Source organism: Leptodactylus fuscus, chromosome 6 (genome assembly GCF_031893055.1).
Source record: "Leptodactylus fuscus isolate aLepFus1 chromosome 6, aLepFus1.hap2, whole genome shotgun sequence".
NCBI classification, from domain to species: domain Eukaryota; kingdom Metazoa; phylum Chordata; class Amphibia; order Anura; family Leptodactylidae; genus Leptodactylus; species Leptodactylus fuscus.
This window is the reverse complement of record NC_134270.1, coordinates 75,155,023-75,172,939: the sequence shown is the minus strand read 5'-3', so window position 1 is coordinate 75,172,939 and position 17,917 is coordinate 75,155,023. Positions and strand designations below refer to the sequence as shown.

At 41.5% G+C, this 17,917-nt stretch overlaps 1 protein-coding gene across 1 annotated transcript; it reads right to left on the bottom strand.

Moving 5' to 3' along the window:
- Positions 1-431: 431 nt before the first annotated feature.
- Positions 432-16,195, bottom strand: LOC142209580 (galactoside alpha-(1,2)-fucosyltransferase 2-like). The gene is made up of 2 exons (XM_075278589.1): positions 16,091-16,195; positions 432-1,504 (listed from the first exon to the last, which is right to left on the bottom strand). The coding sequence occupies exons 1-2, from the start codon at positions 16,110-16,112 to the stop codon at positions 432-434; spliced, it is 1,095 nt and encodes a 364-aa protein (XP_075134690.1). The 5' UTR covers positions 16,113-16,195.
- Between the last annotated feature and the right edge of the window lie 1,722 nt (positions 16,196-17,917).

The following is a 17,917-nucleotide window of genomic DNA, read 5'->3' as shown; positions in this document are numbered from 1 at the left end:
GAGAGCCGTGCTGTCTCAGTACCGGTGATCTGTGGGCGGCCCAGGTACCAGACACCCATAGATCTATCATTGATGGCCTGTCCTAAGGACAGAACACCAATTGTAGAAAGTGGACTATCCTTTTTACATAAAATAAAGAAGTTTGGTTGATCACCTTTATGTGGGATCTAATGTACATTTCATTCTTGGAAATAACTTACATTCTGGAGTTTAAGTTTTTGACTTTTGTTTTTGGCAACCAAATGTTTTTTTGTTTTTTATTAATAATTTAAAAAAGATAATCTTCTGAGGACTGGAGAAGAAGTAAAATTGTAACAGCTCAACCTTGTGGCATAATAGCAATACAAATAAGGATCCGAAGATGCAATGAGAGTCTCTCTATAACAAATATTGTCCTCGTGGTCTCACCTAGAGAGTCATGTGAGTAGTCATTAAGGGTTCTTTTTGTTAAGAAGTGGTGAGAGATCTGCAGGAATCCCAATCCATTCTGGAAGAAAAGCAGCTTCATACTTAAAAAGTTTGAGAAATGGAGAGTCAGGTAAAGTGTAGTTTGATAAGTAGATGGTTTCTCCTCCAACCAAGTAACCAACCCAAATACCAAATGTCCCTATGGTCATGATTGTGTGGTTACAATGTGCCAGCAAGGCAAAATCCCGACCAGGTGAACCTTCCTGTCCATCTCCAGCAAAGTGGACATCACCCAGTGAACTGTTTATATTTTCTTTGCACCAATCCATCCCATTGCTAGTCACCACAAAGAGAGGGTTTTCATACTTCTGTCTGAAGTAGTCCGTGGCTTTCTGCAAGTAACCCTTATCCGCAACGACCCCTTTCCATGTGTTTGGCATCACATGCACGTAGTCACCTCTCCTGACATGTATCCCGACAAAAGTGACATTTTTCCTGTCCCCTCTAATTTTTGCAAGATAATTATAAGATTCCTCTTTGATAAAATCATGGAAAGTAAATTCTCGAAGAATCTCATCCTTTATATGGTGGTAAAAAGTGAATGAACAAGGGTAACCACTAAGACTGACATACTCGCCTTCAATGTGCCTGTACTCATCAGACATCCAATCATGAAGTCCATAATGTCGCCATTTGATACGGTTAATGACATCTTGCTGTAACGTGGGTAGTGTAATTTTAAAGATTTTTGACAGCTGGTTATGCATCTGTGGCAAAATGTAAGCTTGGTGACCATTCATCTTGGCAAGGGCATATAGCGTTGCATACTCGCCCATTAAGTTGCCCAAACGTCCGATAGCATTGACAGTCCAGATACCCGTCAGTGGTTTGGGTTTACTTACTACTATATCTGTTTCCTTTTTAAGAACTTTTTCTTCAGAGATGTTTTTCATAGTCCTTTCTCTCATCAACGTATTGAACATATTAACATCCAGGTGGACGTGGTAGTTATAGGAGAATATCATAATAACAAGGACACCTAGGGTTATTCCAGTAGACCAAAAAAAACGTTTGTTCATTTTAGAAGGGGGTCCAGCTATGAATGAAAAAGAAAAAGAAAATAAATACATAGATATGTAGTCAAAGATTATAGACAAATATGTAACAGGCTATAAGAGTAAGGATTATGGTAATGTAAGAACCTTTATATTAGTTTCTAAAGTACTCCATGGGTGATCTTGTTCAGTAACCACTTCTTCTAGAGGACACATTTGTGTAAGTGCTACAGTTGCACAGCAACAAAACTATCTTAAAAACCAAGACAAATACATTTTAGAGGGCCATTATCTGGTTAAAATTAAACATATACATATATTCATCACAGAGGGTTGGTCCCATTCTTTACCCTCATCAATTAGTCTGAAAGTGGCGACAAATGGCCTGGTGCATTGTATAGCAACCTAGTGATTTCAATGGATATAGCATATTCCTTTATTTTTATTGCTGAACATTTACTGCTGAATTCTCCAAGAGATTATGACTGGTTGTAGGGGGTTCTAGGAGCCATTTACAATGTAATCAACTTTTTAATCAAAGATCCTTTTAACAAATAAGCATTGTCCGATATTAAAAATCCTGGGGTGAGAATTCTTAATTGTAATATGATATTTAAAGCATAACCATATGGCAAGTGGTGCACTGCACCAGGCCCTATGACAGTGGAGCCCCTGTCAGTCATTCTGGATCCCACTGGGCAGTCCTGAATTCCAGGCATGTCCTGCTGTCTGGGAATGGCATGTCCATGCTTACAATGCCAATAGAGTTGAATACAATGGTGGGGCCTGCTCGTTGCTCTAGTATTCACCACGATGTTTCTGGCTTGGTGCAGATAGGCACGATATAATGATATTATTACATCTGCTACACCGAACTGGAGGCAGGGAAAGAGATAGATAGATAGATAGATAGATAGATAGATAGATAGATAGATAGATAGATAGATAGATAGATAGTAAAACAATTCATTAATCAATAACAATTTGGAATAAAATTGTATAGGTTAAATATTAATCCATACATAACAGGACAGATTTATTAAGACTAGTGTTTCACACACCAGCCTTAATAAAAGCCCTGACTGGTGCAGGGAGCAAGTGATTTATGAAGAGGCTCCGGACCATAAAGCCACATGCCCCAGCACCAGGACAGAAACCTACACAAGTTAAGAACTGGATTCCATTATAACCCATCCCAGAAAAAGAGTTATAATGTATTGTTGAGGTAGTGACCTCCGCCAGAATACGGGTCACTTCCAGTGGTCAGTCACCTGCTCCAAATCAATCATGCATGTGCGCGCTGACAAAGATAAACACTGACATTGATGCAGTTTCAATCTCAGTCCATGCAACTGGGCGCTCACACAGTACTGAGGTTTATTGAGGAAGTTACAGTTTTTATACAGGAATGCAAGAAAGATAAGATAACGGCAGGCTGTAAGCATATACGTCTTGTATCCAAATACACTGGCGATCAGTCATTGGCTCTTAAATTTCAACATCTTTTAGCTTTCGAGTTCCCAGGAAATGATACTGTCTTTCTTGTAAACCACATGACGATCATGTGCGTCAGCATCTGGGTGTGGTACTGGATACAGGCGCCATCTTAATGTATAAACGTTGCACAAAGAAAAATATAATTTCTTAAGCAGTATAAAGCATGTATAAAAATAAGAATGGACATGGTCTACCTTCACATTATATGAAGGGTTTAGGCGTCTCTGCGCTGGCATGTCTGATTCCGCCTACATTTGCACAATATGGCAAGCGAGGCATGAAATGGGGATTGTGGCTTATATTTGGTGCCAAAAAGGACCTTGCACCAAATGTGCCTTACAATATCATCCCTCTAGATAGAGGGATTGATAAATCTAGCCCAATATACGTTGTATCAGCACATGAATTAATTGCAAGCCATACAGAAGGGCCAAATGATTAAATTACATTGTCAGTCATAACAACCGACACGTGTTACAGAGAAACTGCTGCTGTATCCTAATACCCATTTAGGAAATAGACTCAATCAGGTCATGGTAGGTCATGGCTACGAAATGGTAATGGACATATACAGTATTATCTATATATATAAAACTCAAATTCTGTAGTAGTCTACTCTATATAAATCCACAGTTCTCAACTGATTTGGGTGAAATTGGGCCCCTCTCCACCCACCGGAGCAGAATACTGCGCACGTTACATCTCGCTAGCGTCCCCCCGCCATGAGATTGTGGCCCCCGAAGTTAGGCCCTATACATATAATGGGAAAATGTGAAAGTGAAAGTGAAAGCGGTGAGGGGAAAACAACAGTTGTGACTGACAGGGACGGATTATAGCGATGACGCCAAAGAGTCGCTGCTAAAGCGGCCGCACCACCACACACAACACACAAACATTTCAAAAACACCATATATAATCACACAGCACACATACATCAACCCACAAGCACAACACCACACAAATACCACAATACACCACACAAACACCAGACCACTCTAGACACAGACAACACAAACACCACCCACAAATACCACAACACCACCCCATAAATAGCACATGCACACACACAAGCACGCATGCATGCAAACACACTCGGATGGATGCACACTATACACACGGACGAACAGAGCACACACAACTGCTGCACGCATACATACCCATTGATCACATTCATGCACAGACACACACACGGACCACACACGTGCACACACACATACACAAGTACGCACTGACAAAACACGTCTGGTCTCCTTAGTGGATGCTTGCACATGGCAGTATTTTTCACGGGCCTCCAGGCCATGGATTTTGCAGTTCCATAGACTTCTTTGTGCACAAAGCTGTGAAGTTTGCAGCTCCATAGAAGTCTATGGAGCTCCTGAATCCACGGCCCAGAAACCTGTGAAAACTCCTGTATTGTGCAAGCAGCCTTACTGAGCAGCAATATTGGTCAGGCGAAAACTGCCTGATAGTAAGATTGTCATGATTGCTGACTATACAGGGAGCTTTCATCACTAAAGCTGCTGAGGTAAAGTGAAAGCCGAGCTCTGATTGGTTGCTATGGGCAACTACACAAGTCTGCCTGTGAGGCGGTTTTCATTACTGAGATGTCAGCTCCTTCAGGTCATAGTATGGATCCATTCACACTGAGGATAATGGTGAGGAATTTGGTGTGTAATTTCAGTGCCGAAAAAAAGCCTCCCATGGGTTTTTTTTCTGCTAGAACGAGTTTTTTGTCGAGGAAAAAAACCGCTTTGGGAATTAAGACATGGATTTTTGGAAGCGTTTTTGGAGCATTTTTTGAGTCTTTTTTTGTTTTTGTTTTTTTTCTTTCAGCACAATGCATGGACCCTGAAAAAAACTGCTAGCGTTTCTTTCCATGCGGTTTTTGCCAATTCTCCGCTCAAATCCCCGACGTGGACTTTATCCCACCCATTAACTGCGTTGGTTTTTGCAGGCGGAATCCACCTGAAGGAAGCTTTTTTTTCCCGCAAGTGGAAAAATAAAGCGAGTGGAACCCATAGAACTCTATGGGGAAATGTTTTTTCCACGTGGATTCTGACGCGGATTCAGCATCAAAATCAGTGCCAAAAAAGGAAAATGGTGCTGTATTTGGCGCTGAATTTTCAGCTAGCGGAAAATTACGCGAGTGGAAAAAAAAGTTAGCCAAACCCATTGAAATGAATGGGAGGCATTTTTTCAGCTCTGAAAATTCAGCGCCAAATACAGCGTCATTTTCCTCCGTGTGAATGGACCCTAATACTGTGTGAGGGCTGGTCTGTATTATTCCTCCTATTATATCTCTTATCAGTGTCAGGTGTTGCTACCAAGCGACATGCCCTTCAATTTTAAGCATCTGCAGTTCCCAATCTGTCTTGCATTTGCTAATACTTTAAAGCATGGGCTGGAAATGCAGTGCTAAAGCGCTGCAGGTACAACAGCGGCATGAACGCATTGTGGTTTTTCCCGCAGCGCTTGGAACAGAAAGTTCACTGAGTTTTCCTCCGTGGACTTTCTGTTACAATTATATCTACGGGGAAGCTGCCTGCATTTCTGTAGATATAATTGACATGCTACGATTTCCAAAACCACAACGGTTTTGGAAATCGCAGCGTGTCCTCACAGCAATTTTTTTGCATGAATCCCATCCACTTTGCAAGTACTGTAAAACGGCGTGATTTTTCCTGCGGCATTTCCGCAGCAGGCAAGTCGCGACATTTCCAGTCCGTGGGGCCTAAGTGTAAATTCACACAGGGTTTTTTGGTCAGGATTTTGAGGCTGTATCCGCCTCAAAATCCTGACCGAAAAGACTTGTGTGAATTTACGCTTAGGCTGGGGCCCCACGAACCGGAAATGTCGCGACTTGCCTGCTGCGGAAATGCCGCAGGAAACATTTTGTTCCGGCTCCTGGAAAAAGAAGCGAGATGTTAATTCTTCAGGCCGTTTCACCTCGTGGCATCCGCCTGAAGACACTCCCTCCCAACTAGACTCATTCATTTGGGCCTAATCTGGAGCGGAGTGCGCGACTGGATGCCGGTACACTGCACAGGCATCTAGTCGCAGCTACCCGTATTTTGGACCGCCTCTGGTTCCGGTCCAAAAAAACCCCATGTGAACCTATCCTAAACAAAGCACAAGGTCAATCACTTAAAGTAGCCAGTATTCATTTGGAGAGCCTGTGTTTTTCACATGGACAGTGGTACGTTGCTTGCTCTTGAGTGGGTAACCCCAAAAATCTTTTAATATACGGTATGCACCTGAAGGTAAAACCAGAAACATTGTTACTAAAAAGCCCTACAATAGATAGTTGTGTAACTGGAAACCAATTGTACTCTTTTGTCCGTGAACTGCTTATAGATGACACTGGAGGGAGGGGGAAGGGTTGTACTACCTTCTTAATTGGGTATAAAGGTTTTATATGTTTGTGTAAGGGGCAGAAATTTTAATTTTTGATAAACAAAATAGTTAAAATAGTTGTAATAGTTTATACTACATAATATACACTCACCGGCCACTTTATTAGGTACACCATGCTAGTAACGGGTTGGACCCCCTTTTGCCTTCAGAACTGCCTCAATTCTTCGTGGCATAGATTCAACAAGGTGCTGGAAGCATTCCTCAGAGATTTTGGTCCATATTGACATGATGGCATCACACAGTTGCCGCAGATTTGTCGGCTGCACATCCATGATGCGAATCTCCCGTTCCACCACATCCCAAAGATGCTCTATTGGATTGAGATCTGGTGACTGTGGAGGCCATTGGAGTACAGTGAACTCATTGTCATGTTCAAGAAACCAGTCTGAGATGATTCCAGCTTTATGACATGGCGCATTATCCTGCTGAAAGTAGCCATCAGATGTTGGGTACATTGTGGTCATAAAGGGATGGACATGGTCAGCAACAATACTCAGGTAGGCTTTGGCGTTGCAACGATGCTCAATTGGTACCAAGGGGCCCAAAGAGTGCCAAGAAAATATTCCCCACACCATGACACCACCACCACCAGCCTGAACCGTTGATACAAGGCAGGATGGATCCATGCTTTCATGTTGTTGACGCCAAATTCTGACCCTACCATCCGAATGTCGCAGCAGAAATCGAGACTCATCAGACCAGGCAACGTTTTTCCAATCTTCAATTGTCCAATTTCGATGAGCTTGTGCAAATTGTAGCCTCAGTTTCCTCTTCTTAGCTGAAAGGAGTGTCACCCGGTGTGGTCTTCTGCTGCTGTAGCCCATCTGCCTCAAAGTTCGACGTACTGTGCGTTCAGAGATGCTCTTCTGGCTACCTTGGTTGTAACGGGTGGCTATTTGAGTCACTGTTGCCTTTCTATCAGCTCGAACCAGTCTGGCCATTCTCCTCTGACCTCTGGCATCAACAACGCATTTCCGCCCACAGAACTGCCGCTCACTAGATGTTTTTTCTTTTTCGGACCATTCTCTGTAAACCCTAGAGATGGTTGTGTGTGAAAATCCCAGTAGATCAGCAGTTTCTGAAATACTCAGACCAGCCCTTCTGGCACCAACAACCATGCCACGTTCAAAGGCACTCAAATCACCTTTCTTCCCCATACTGATGCTCGGTTTGAACTGCAGGAGATTGTCTTGACCATGTCTACATGCCTAAATGCACTGAGTTGCCGCCATGTGATTGGCTGATTAGAAATTAAGTGTTAACGAGCAGTTGGACAGGTGTACCTAATAAAGTGGCCGGTGAGTGTATATTGAATATGTAAAATCAATAAAAACAATGAAATTAAAGAAAAAGTTGTTGTTCACATCAATGTTACAACAAATTAGGAAAATGCCAAAATAATAAAAATTTAAAGTGGAAAAAAAAGATTTACTGTAGCTGTGAGAATGGCAATTTCACTGTGACACTGAAAATTTTACTTTAGCTACCATAGCCAACAATTTAACATATTTTACGCGAGCGAAGCCGCAGGTATTCTACTACTGGTTCAATATTCTCTAATAGTAACTCCTAGGGACCAAAGGGAGCACTACTGCCTAGAAAAAAGACACATGCAGTGCAACCATGATGATATGAACACCATTTACATGAAAGGTCAATTTTATTACATAATGTTCAGTATAGGCTATCCAGCTCAAAAACAATCATCACCCCAGTGTAGTAGGCCCCATGAGCATTTCAGGATATGATCATTCAGGAAATGCGCATGTGGCCTATCATATGTAGGTGAAAATACGCTACCAGGTTTGCCCTTTTGAATACGCTCAGATACACCAATCTGGCAGCAAGATCATCTTATATTATGGATTTAGGAACACTAAACCTTCACAAGCGACTCTTGTGGTTTTGTGATAGATGTAGAATTGCTACAGTGTTGTTCACTTGCTCCAATTTTAGTGGATACGGAGTCTGTCTGCGTGGAAGACAAGTGCTGAATTTCAGGCATTTTTAGATTGTCACCAATTAAAAGTTATTTTATTACCTGCTGGTTTTCTATCTTATTAATTGGTAACTTATTTGGGGACATTCCACCACCTAATATATCATCATCATCGTCATCATCACTTCTCTGGTTTCTGCCCTTGTGTACTTGGTGATAAGACCAATTCTAGTCTGGTATAAAATACATATAATTTCCTTGTACTAAATGATTTTTCTTTTTTTAGATATGTTGAATCACAGATAAGCACTCATAAATGAAGACACTTGATTTGATGAATTGGTGGATTCCTTTGTTTTGTTTTGTATTAAATGCAGCAGAAAGCCCCACATATTATATTTGTTGCATACATGTTACTCTGACACTGAGCTTTTCACAAGACTGCCTGTAGAAATCTTGTATTTCTGCCTGCCCTCTTGATGCACCCACTCTTGCTCATGTCACTGATCCCATGCTACTCCTCCTGCTAGGAGTGACATTGCTCACGTGACCGAGAAAAGTACATCAGGAGGGAAAGCTGAAATACAAGATTTCAGGCCCCCGGGCAGTCTTTTGAAATGCTTAATTTAAGTGTGACAGGTATACAGTATAGCAATAAACAAATGGGACCTTTTTCTGCGTACATTACAATGCCAGAAGCTTTAGTCACCTGGGTTGGGTTTTTTTGGAGCATGCAGATTTGCATGCTATTAAAATTTTTCATTCAAGTGCGTTTAGGTACTGCTGTGGTGTCTCTTAGCCTTCAATAGGACAGTGTTGCAGTAAATAAAGCCGCTGTTACACTTTGTACAATGAATGAGGAGTGTGGCTCCTGGCATGTAAACATTATCAGGAACCAATACTTGAAATACTTGTAATATTTGAACAACTGATCTGGGGGTTGGGTGGGATGGGAGTGTCCTGGCTATCTAATTTTGAAAATTAGGCCAAAATTACAAAGTTGGCTAACATTTATTTTGGAATGTCTGGCTGTTAATAACAACCATTTCCTTCAACTTCACAATGTCATACCACTGCTTAAAGTAGAAGTCTCACAAAAAATGTTATTCCTTGGCCTGGAAAAAGTGTTATGATGTAAACAATGCAGCAGGCATACCTCCTAACTATCCTGAATTCTGCAGGACAGTCCCGTATTCTGGGTTCTGTCCTGTGGTCCCAGTTGGGAATATGTCCTGGATTCAACTCATCTGCGTCTGGAGGACACAGATGAGGACACAGAATACAACAGTGAATGAAGCAGGAGCTCTTACTTTACCTCTGTGCTCCCCGTGCACTCCAGGGTTTTTTATATTAAACTTTGGGTGCAAATTCAGGGGAACATAAAACTAGGGGCAGATGAATGGGGCACATTAAAATGGGACAGATGAAGGGTGGACATTTATCTGGGGACAGATGAAGGGGGTGCATTAAACTAGGGTACATGAAGGGGAACATTAAATTGGAGGCAGATGAAGGGGGCATTAAATTAGGGGAAAGATGAAGGGGTGAAATTAAACTGGAGGCAGATGAAGAGGGTATATGAAATTGGAGGCAGATGAAGGGAGTACATTAAACTGGGGACAACTGGAGGGGGATATTAAAAGATGGGGGTCATTGAAAGGAGATATTAACCTGGGGGAAATTCAAAAAGGACATTAATCTTTGGGTAACCTGTCTGCCTCTAGTTGCGCTTAGTTTAATATCACCCTCTAGCCAGCCCTATGGTTTAATTTCCCCTTTCAGCTGCCCCAGTTAATGTCCCCCTCTAGTTGCCCCCAGTTTAATGTCCTGCTCCAGTTGCCATTAATTTATTGTCCCCCTCCAACTACCCCCATTGTTTAATGTCCCACTCCACCTGTCACTAATTTATTGTTCCCCTTTAAGTACCCCCACTGTTAATGTCCCCCTTCAGCTGTTCCATTTTAATGTCCCCCCTATTAACCCCCAGTTTAAACTGGGTCACGAGGGGAGGGACCTAATACTGTGGGGCAATTGGGGGGCAACATTATAATGTGGGGGCATGTAATGTTAGGGTGACTGTGGGAGCAATATACTGGGTGGAGTCATTGCAGAAGTGGGTGGGGCTAAAATTGTTGCAGCGCACATAGCATATTCTGTCCTTTTTTCTGTTCTTTGAAAGTTGGGAGGTATGGTGCAGGTAATCTCCTTTCTGACCTGCAGTGGTGTCATGAGACCAGCAATGAGTGTCCAGTCATTGGGGTTTCAATCACTGGGTCCTTCAGTGATCAGGAGGACAAGCAACTGAAAGTCTCCTTAAGGCCTTCTTGCAAATGGACTGCCAGTGTGCTTGCGAGAACAGTGCTCGCGCAGCCCTGTAGAAGTGAATGGAGTACAGGTCATTCAAGCGTATTGGCAGTTCATTCACAAGAAGGCCTTAAGGGAACTTTTGGTCCCTCGTCCTCCTGTTCACTGAGGGACCCTAGAAATCAGACACTTATTCCCTGTCTTCTGGATAGGCTTTAAGTATCCATAACAACCCCCTTAAATACCAACTGGATGTATATAACTGGTCATACTGTAAACCCTAGACTGCTAGGTTTACTTTAGGACCTGTTTCAAGCAATGTATATGTTGAAAAATCCTTTCAATGTTGTAACAGGACTTATTTGTTTAAGATACAACACAGAAAGTGACTACCATTTGGAGAAGGAAATGGTATAGCAAAAGAATAAGATAAATAAAATGTAACCTTTATTCATCTAAAAGATAAAAAAAATAATTGTGTGCAAATACCACGTGTCTGACCGCTATATAGCGTAATAACAAGAAAATGTAAAATTACTCAGAGGACATCTGATAATGAAGGGCATATATAACAAGACCCCCTCAATATAAGAGAAAGACTAGAAGACTGGAACATAATATTATATAGGATACACCAAGTAGGGTAAACCTCATATCTATCCTAAATATGAAGAAATGATGGATAGTGTCGCTATAGATGATGGGGCGCTGCATGAGAGAGTAATAGTCCTGATTCAGTGGTTGTCGGCACACTAGTAATAATTGTTCCACTCCGCAATATGTATCTAAGCCTTCTCCATAGATGTATGAATGGGGTAAAAACCCAGAATGTTTCCTTCAAGGGATATTGATCAGTAAATAAATATAATGATCACAAGTATTTTTTTTGTAAATGTGGTCATGCACAGTATAACCAATTGTACTATATAAAGAGTAAATACCCCCAAACAATATGCTTAGAGGAGAAACCCCCCAAGATGAAAGAGGGATCCCCACTCTCTTGTAACTGTTTTTCCTACTTTGGAAAATGTGCATCCCCCCCGAATATTTTGGCTTGTGAATGGTTTCTTTCAAAAAAAAAGTAGAACATTTTGATAAGTTAACCTTCTCTTCTTCTATTGTGGTGAGGCATAAGGAAGATTTAGTGATCTCCTTCTCCCATAAGGTGCAAAGTTTTGCAGACCTAACACGTTTAGTCAGTTGAACCGGATGATGTAGCACCCTCGCAATGATTTTATAATTAAGGTACTTGGTTAATCCTTGGACCTCCCACCTAAAAAGTCCCTATAGACCTCAGTTAGGTATTTGAATACCTCCTTTACAGACCCCTATTGTTCAGTGTGTGACAGAAAACACTGCTTTTGTTTCCTCGGGCAACTTCTCAGAATTGACGTCATCAGACATACCTGCCATAGTACAGTATGAAAATAAATAGTTGATAATAGGTCAGAATGAGGGTTATATCTCCATAACCTACATCTCAAGAATGAGGTTATTAGAACATACAATAATAGACAGTGACTACCATTTGGAGTACTGGTTCCAATTCACAAAAGGGAATGGTATAGGAAAAGAATAAAATAAATAAAATGGAATCCTTATTAATCTAAAAGCTAATAAAACATGGACGTCCGCTATATAGTGTTATAATGTGAAGATGTAAACTTACTCGGAGGACATCATAATGTAGGGCATATATAACAAGATTCCCATAACATAAAATAAGGGCTAGAAGACTGGAACATAGAATTATATAGGATATACCAAGTAGGGCAACCCTCACACTGCTATCCAAAATATGAAAAAATGATGGTTAATGTGGTAATGGATGATAAGACACTGCATGAGAGAGTAACAGTCCTTATTCAGTGGTTGTCCCCACACTAGTAATGATTGTTCCACTCCACAATATGTATCTAAGTCATCTCCATAGATGTATGAATGGGGTAATGCCCCAGAATGTCCCCTACAAAGGATATAGATCCCTAAATACATGTAATGACATATGTGAAAAAAAAAACATGGTCATGCACAGAATAACCAAATACAATTTATAGGGAGTAAATACTTCCAAACTATATGCTCAAAGGAGATACCCAAAGGAGATACTCAAAATAAAAAGGGGGATCCCCACACTTAAGTAGGCTATGCTCAACGTGTTCCCTTTAAAATAACGAAGGGCTCATCAGGAGCAATATGGGAATAAGCAGAGTAGTGCAGATACAAATATTGAGATGATGCAGTAAAAGCTGCAGTTCCCTAGCTCTGATGGTGAGCTCCAGTACTAAGAGTCAACACCAAGACCGGAAGAGGTCAGATATATATAACCAAGCTCATCCAGATCACCAAGTCTCCGGAGTGACGTTGGAACCAGGAGCCAATGAATGTTGAGACATTCCTCTCGCGTCTGTATACGTCATGGGCTGTAATAGGACATGTATGTTTAAGAAAATCAAAATGTCTTATTGATCTGATATGACAGGGTTAACTTCTGTTACTGATTAGTGTGTGCGTATTTCCTGGATGTCCATCTATGGGAAGTTGGTATATATTACTTCAGTTTCTTTGTTTCCCAAGTACAGTCATATTCAGCTTGGTTACACTGGGTTCATTACGGCTAAAATAGCAGTAACACATGGAGTCTGACAGATGCCATTGACTATAATGGAGTCATCCAAGCGTCCGTTATTATAAAACTGAAAGTCTATGCAGGATGTTTCCTCCACTGATTTTCAGGTGGATGGTACTGATGTGAATATAGCCTAAGTCCAGGGGCTCCATGTTGTGTAAATGCAGCAGCCAAAAACACTGCATTCTACAGTTCCTGCAAAGTGGATGGGATTCTAGCTAATCCCATCCACACATTGCAGAAAAAAAATCTGCTGTGGATTTTGTAAACTGCAGCATGTCAGTTATATCTAAGGAAACACTGGCGTTTTTCATATAGGTATAATTGAAGCAGAAAGTCCACAGAGAAAAAGTTTGCGACCTTTCTGTGAAAAGCGCTGTGGGAATGCAGCTTGAGTGAGCCTTCACATGGAGTTTACGCTCCGTTCATTCAGACGTGTAAACACGTGTCAGAGTGCCCGCTGTAAAACACAACCCCATAAACTTCATGTGTGCCAGTATTACGCGCGCTACACATTGAAATTAATGGGAGGCTTTTGAACCCATTGATTTCAATGTGTAGCACGCATAAAACTGGCACACATTGATGTCTATGGGATTGTATTTTACAGCGGTCACTTTGACACGTGTTTACACGTCTGAATGAGCTGAATGTAAACTCCGTGTGAAGGCACTCTAAGGCCTCTTGCAGACGACTGTGGCCAAGATCAGTGTTCTGTCTGTGTATTTCACGGATATAGTACACTCACTCATTCATCTCTATGGGCTCGTACACATGATTATGAATTACACGCTCACGTGTGCGGGCCGAAGTTCCGGCCACAAAATATAGAACAGGTCCTATTCCTTTGCTATTTTCCGGCCCTTATTCGTTTAATGAAAGTGGCCGCAGAAGCATGGCCAGTGCACAGGCAACATCCACACATCCCCCATGCGCTGCCCTTGCCTTTAATTTATGGCAGTGAAAAAGCACATTGTCATCTGCAACTGGGCTAGCACAGATCACAGCTCTCACTACACCCAGAGATGGTATAAAGATCTATGGTATGTTATATACTGTCAGCTGGGACCATGAAGAGGTACTCAGCAACCTTGGGTAATCAGAGAACAAAGATGGGTGTATATGGGTGAATAATATACAATGATGCTCCCCATTTCATTGTGGGTAAAATGACTTATCTGTAACATCTGTAATTATAGTATTATCTAATTTTCTTTATTAAACAATTTTTAATTTTATTTTATTTTATTATTAGGGATTTGACTATCATAAATTCAACCCATTACAAATGTATCTCTCTGGGCCTTTGATGAATGATACTGTATAGGTATACAGTTACAGCTGTTACTGATAGACTTCCATGTTAAAAAAAAAAGTGCAGTATACTTTTTTTGTGTACTGTTTTAACAGTATAATTAATAGAGAGGCTGAAATGTCATATTTTGTGACAAACACACCAATCTGTGGCACAAAAATGGTTTCTGTGCGCTTGAGATTCCGGTTTAGCCAGAACATGAGAAGGTAGCACCTTCAGGATGAGGCCACACGTTGTGGAAATGCAGTGTTTTTGGCATATGCTGAAACGCCGTAGAAAAAAAATGCAGTTTCATTTAATTTCATCCACATATTGCAGGAAAAATTAAGATACAGAAAAGTTGCGTTTTTAAAAATTTTACCTCCGGAAATGTTGTGCTTTCCTTGCACATGCACACAAACGTGTTTCGTTAGTGTGCTACACATTATTTTCTGTGCACACTCCCGTGTATTATTATGGGCCCAGTATACAACCCATCTAAGCCAGTATCTTCTTCCTTGATTTACAGCTATATTGCAGCAGCTGAGCCTAGATATAAAGTTACTACTTAAGTGAACCTGCACCTATAGCTGGACGTACAGTATGTCATAAAGGAAAGGGACTATGCCTCAGACATTTGTCTATCTACAACACTAAACAGGTTGTGCAACCTGTGGAATTGCTTTGTTGATCACAACGTGTCTTGCTGCTTTCTTTTAATGACAAAGATCCCCAAGAATAATCTGATCAGATGGTGTCCTGCTTCTGCCTTTTATAGAGAAGGATCCTCAAGAATAATCTGATCAGATGGTGTACTGCTGCTGCGCCCTTTTAATTAGAGAGGTTCCCAACAATTAGTTGCTCAATAAGTGTCCTGCTGATACTCACATGAATATGCTGGTTACAAGGTGTCCTGTGGTTGCTTCCTTTTAATGATATAATAAGCTGATCATTAGACGGTACTCTTTTAATGAAGAGGATCACCAAGAACAAGATGACCACATTGTTGCCTGCTGCTGTCTGCTTTTAACTAGAAGGGTCCCCAAGAATAAGCTGATCACAAGGTGCTCCCCACCGTCCCTTTCCTTTATGACATACGTCCAGCTTGACATGTGTCAATTCCACTGTAGCCAGATCACAGAAAAATGAAGCATAATATTTAGGCTCACTACACTTTGACCATAAGAAACAAAAGTGTCAGGTCCTCAAGAGCAAGAGATACTCTTTGTAGCGCTCGGATTTGTCTAAAAAGCTAATCTTTTTAGCAGTTTGTTGTAGAACATGTTTTTTTATTTTTTTATTATAGAAAATATCCTAAATATAAAGGTAGTCCATAAGAAATAACTAAGACTGACATACCAGAATGCAACTGATGATGGAATACTGTGAAGTCCTTTAGAATATATAAATCCTGTACCAGATAACAAACAGCAATACTACATGAATGCGTAATATATGATCCTAATCATCATGATTGTTACCTGATAAATACATTTCATTAGCACTTCTGTACATACCATAGGCTGATCACTAGACACTTATGACCTTACCTTTTGCCACAGTTTGTTTCATTTAGTAGCTCCTATACAGTTCCAGCATTCAGAGAGTACGATGGAGCACCTGCACCATAAACAGCTGTCACCTGCCTGGGTAACGTACAGGGTGTGAACTCAGAAGTCACAGGTAACCTGACTATGAGATGCAGTCACTCTGGGTGTGGTATACATTGTCTGCTTTGTCTGAAATCAAGGAGATTGTGTACAGAGGACTGGCTTCGATATATGCTTAGGAAATAGGAATGAGTTAGCATAATGCCATAGAATTATCCACGGTTCTGTGTATAGGTATACATTGATGTAGGGGAGTCCAGGTGAGGTTCACATTACATAACCTAGAACACTCTCAAGGAACTAAACCTCCTCTTCTCATGGACCCCATAGAAATTGCATGTGCTGTAATTACCATGCTTTATCCTTGTGTACAATACAAGCAGCAAGTGCAGTCTTTATAGGATCCATAAGGGGTTTAACTCTGAGTAGAGTTCCCCTCTCTCTGTAATCAGTGGTTTTACATAGGACTGCAGTTAAACCTATTACATTAACTTAACTCATAGTCTTATCCGTTGATGCCCACAATTCCTTGCTGATTAACTTCACAATATATCTAGAAAAAGGTCAGGACTCCTTTTCCTTCCGCTGAGCTACAAAGCCCTTGCTTATACTCATTGTGCAGCCTCCAGTCATAGAATCCATTGGCTCCCTCTAGGGGCAGCTCTCATTTAACAGAAATATTTAGTATGGTTTGTCCATTTGGTACACTTGAAGTTTTTAGGTAATTACTCTCCAAGCTAATGCGGAAGTTAAATGTTAAACTATATTGCTTTGTTCTACACAAAATCAATTACTGTATTGTTTCTACAGCTAAGGAGTACCATGGTAACAAACTTATATATCAATCTGCTATAACAATGCAAATGCCTTCTACTTTACCTTGTTACTGCATGTGGGTCATGTGAAGCTTTCTTTTGCAAAGATGAGTGGTTAAGGTTTTCTTGACCGATATAGCTCTTAGTTAGCTATGTTTCCTGCAGAAAAAGGAATTGTATGGAGAATATACACAAAAAGAAGCGCTAAGGGCCCCTTCACATTACAGATATGCTGACTGATTCTGAACGTTAAAACACGTTCAGAATCAGCGTGTATAAAGCAGATCCCTTTCATTTCTATGGGAGCCGGCATACGAGCGCTCCCCATTGAAATGAATGGGCTGCTTTTTTTTCTACGAGAGCTCCCTTTGAAGTGAATGAAAAGCGCTCACATGTATGGCTCGGAATGAGCCGAGTGAGCCGTACACGCGAGCGCTTCCCATTCACTTCAATAAGAGCGCTCGTAGAGAAAAAAGCAGCTCATTCATTTCAATGGGGAGTGCTCGTATGCCGGCTCCAGGGGTGAACCTACCCCTTTCGCTGCCCGAGGCTGCCCTCCGAGAGGAGGGGCGGAGTTCAGGGGGCGTGGCTGAACGGAGGGGCGGGGTGAAATGAGGGGCGGGGCTTAGCACCGTTCGCAGGCAGAGAGCAGGCACGGAGAGGACCTGCTCTCTGCCTGAGCATGAGGGGAGGCTGCTGGAGCAGCGCTGCTCCAGTGGCCTCCCCAATCCACGGGGAGCAGGGTTTATTAAAAAAATAAAACAAACCAAACCCTACGGAGCCCTCTGGGCCACTGACTACTAACCAACCTGGTGTGAACACAGGCTAACAGTTCCTGTCACTGCCAGCTAAAATAAAGAACCAGGTGCGCTCTGTTAACATTCACAGAGGCATGCAGTCAGAGCAGCTGCACAAATAAACAAACTGGCTAGCCTGAACTTCATGACTAGCC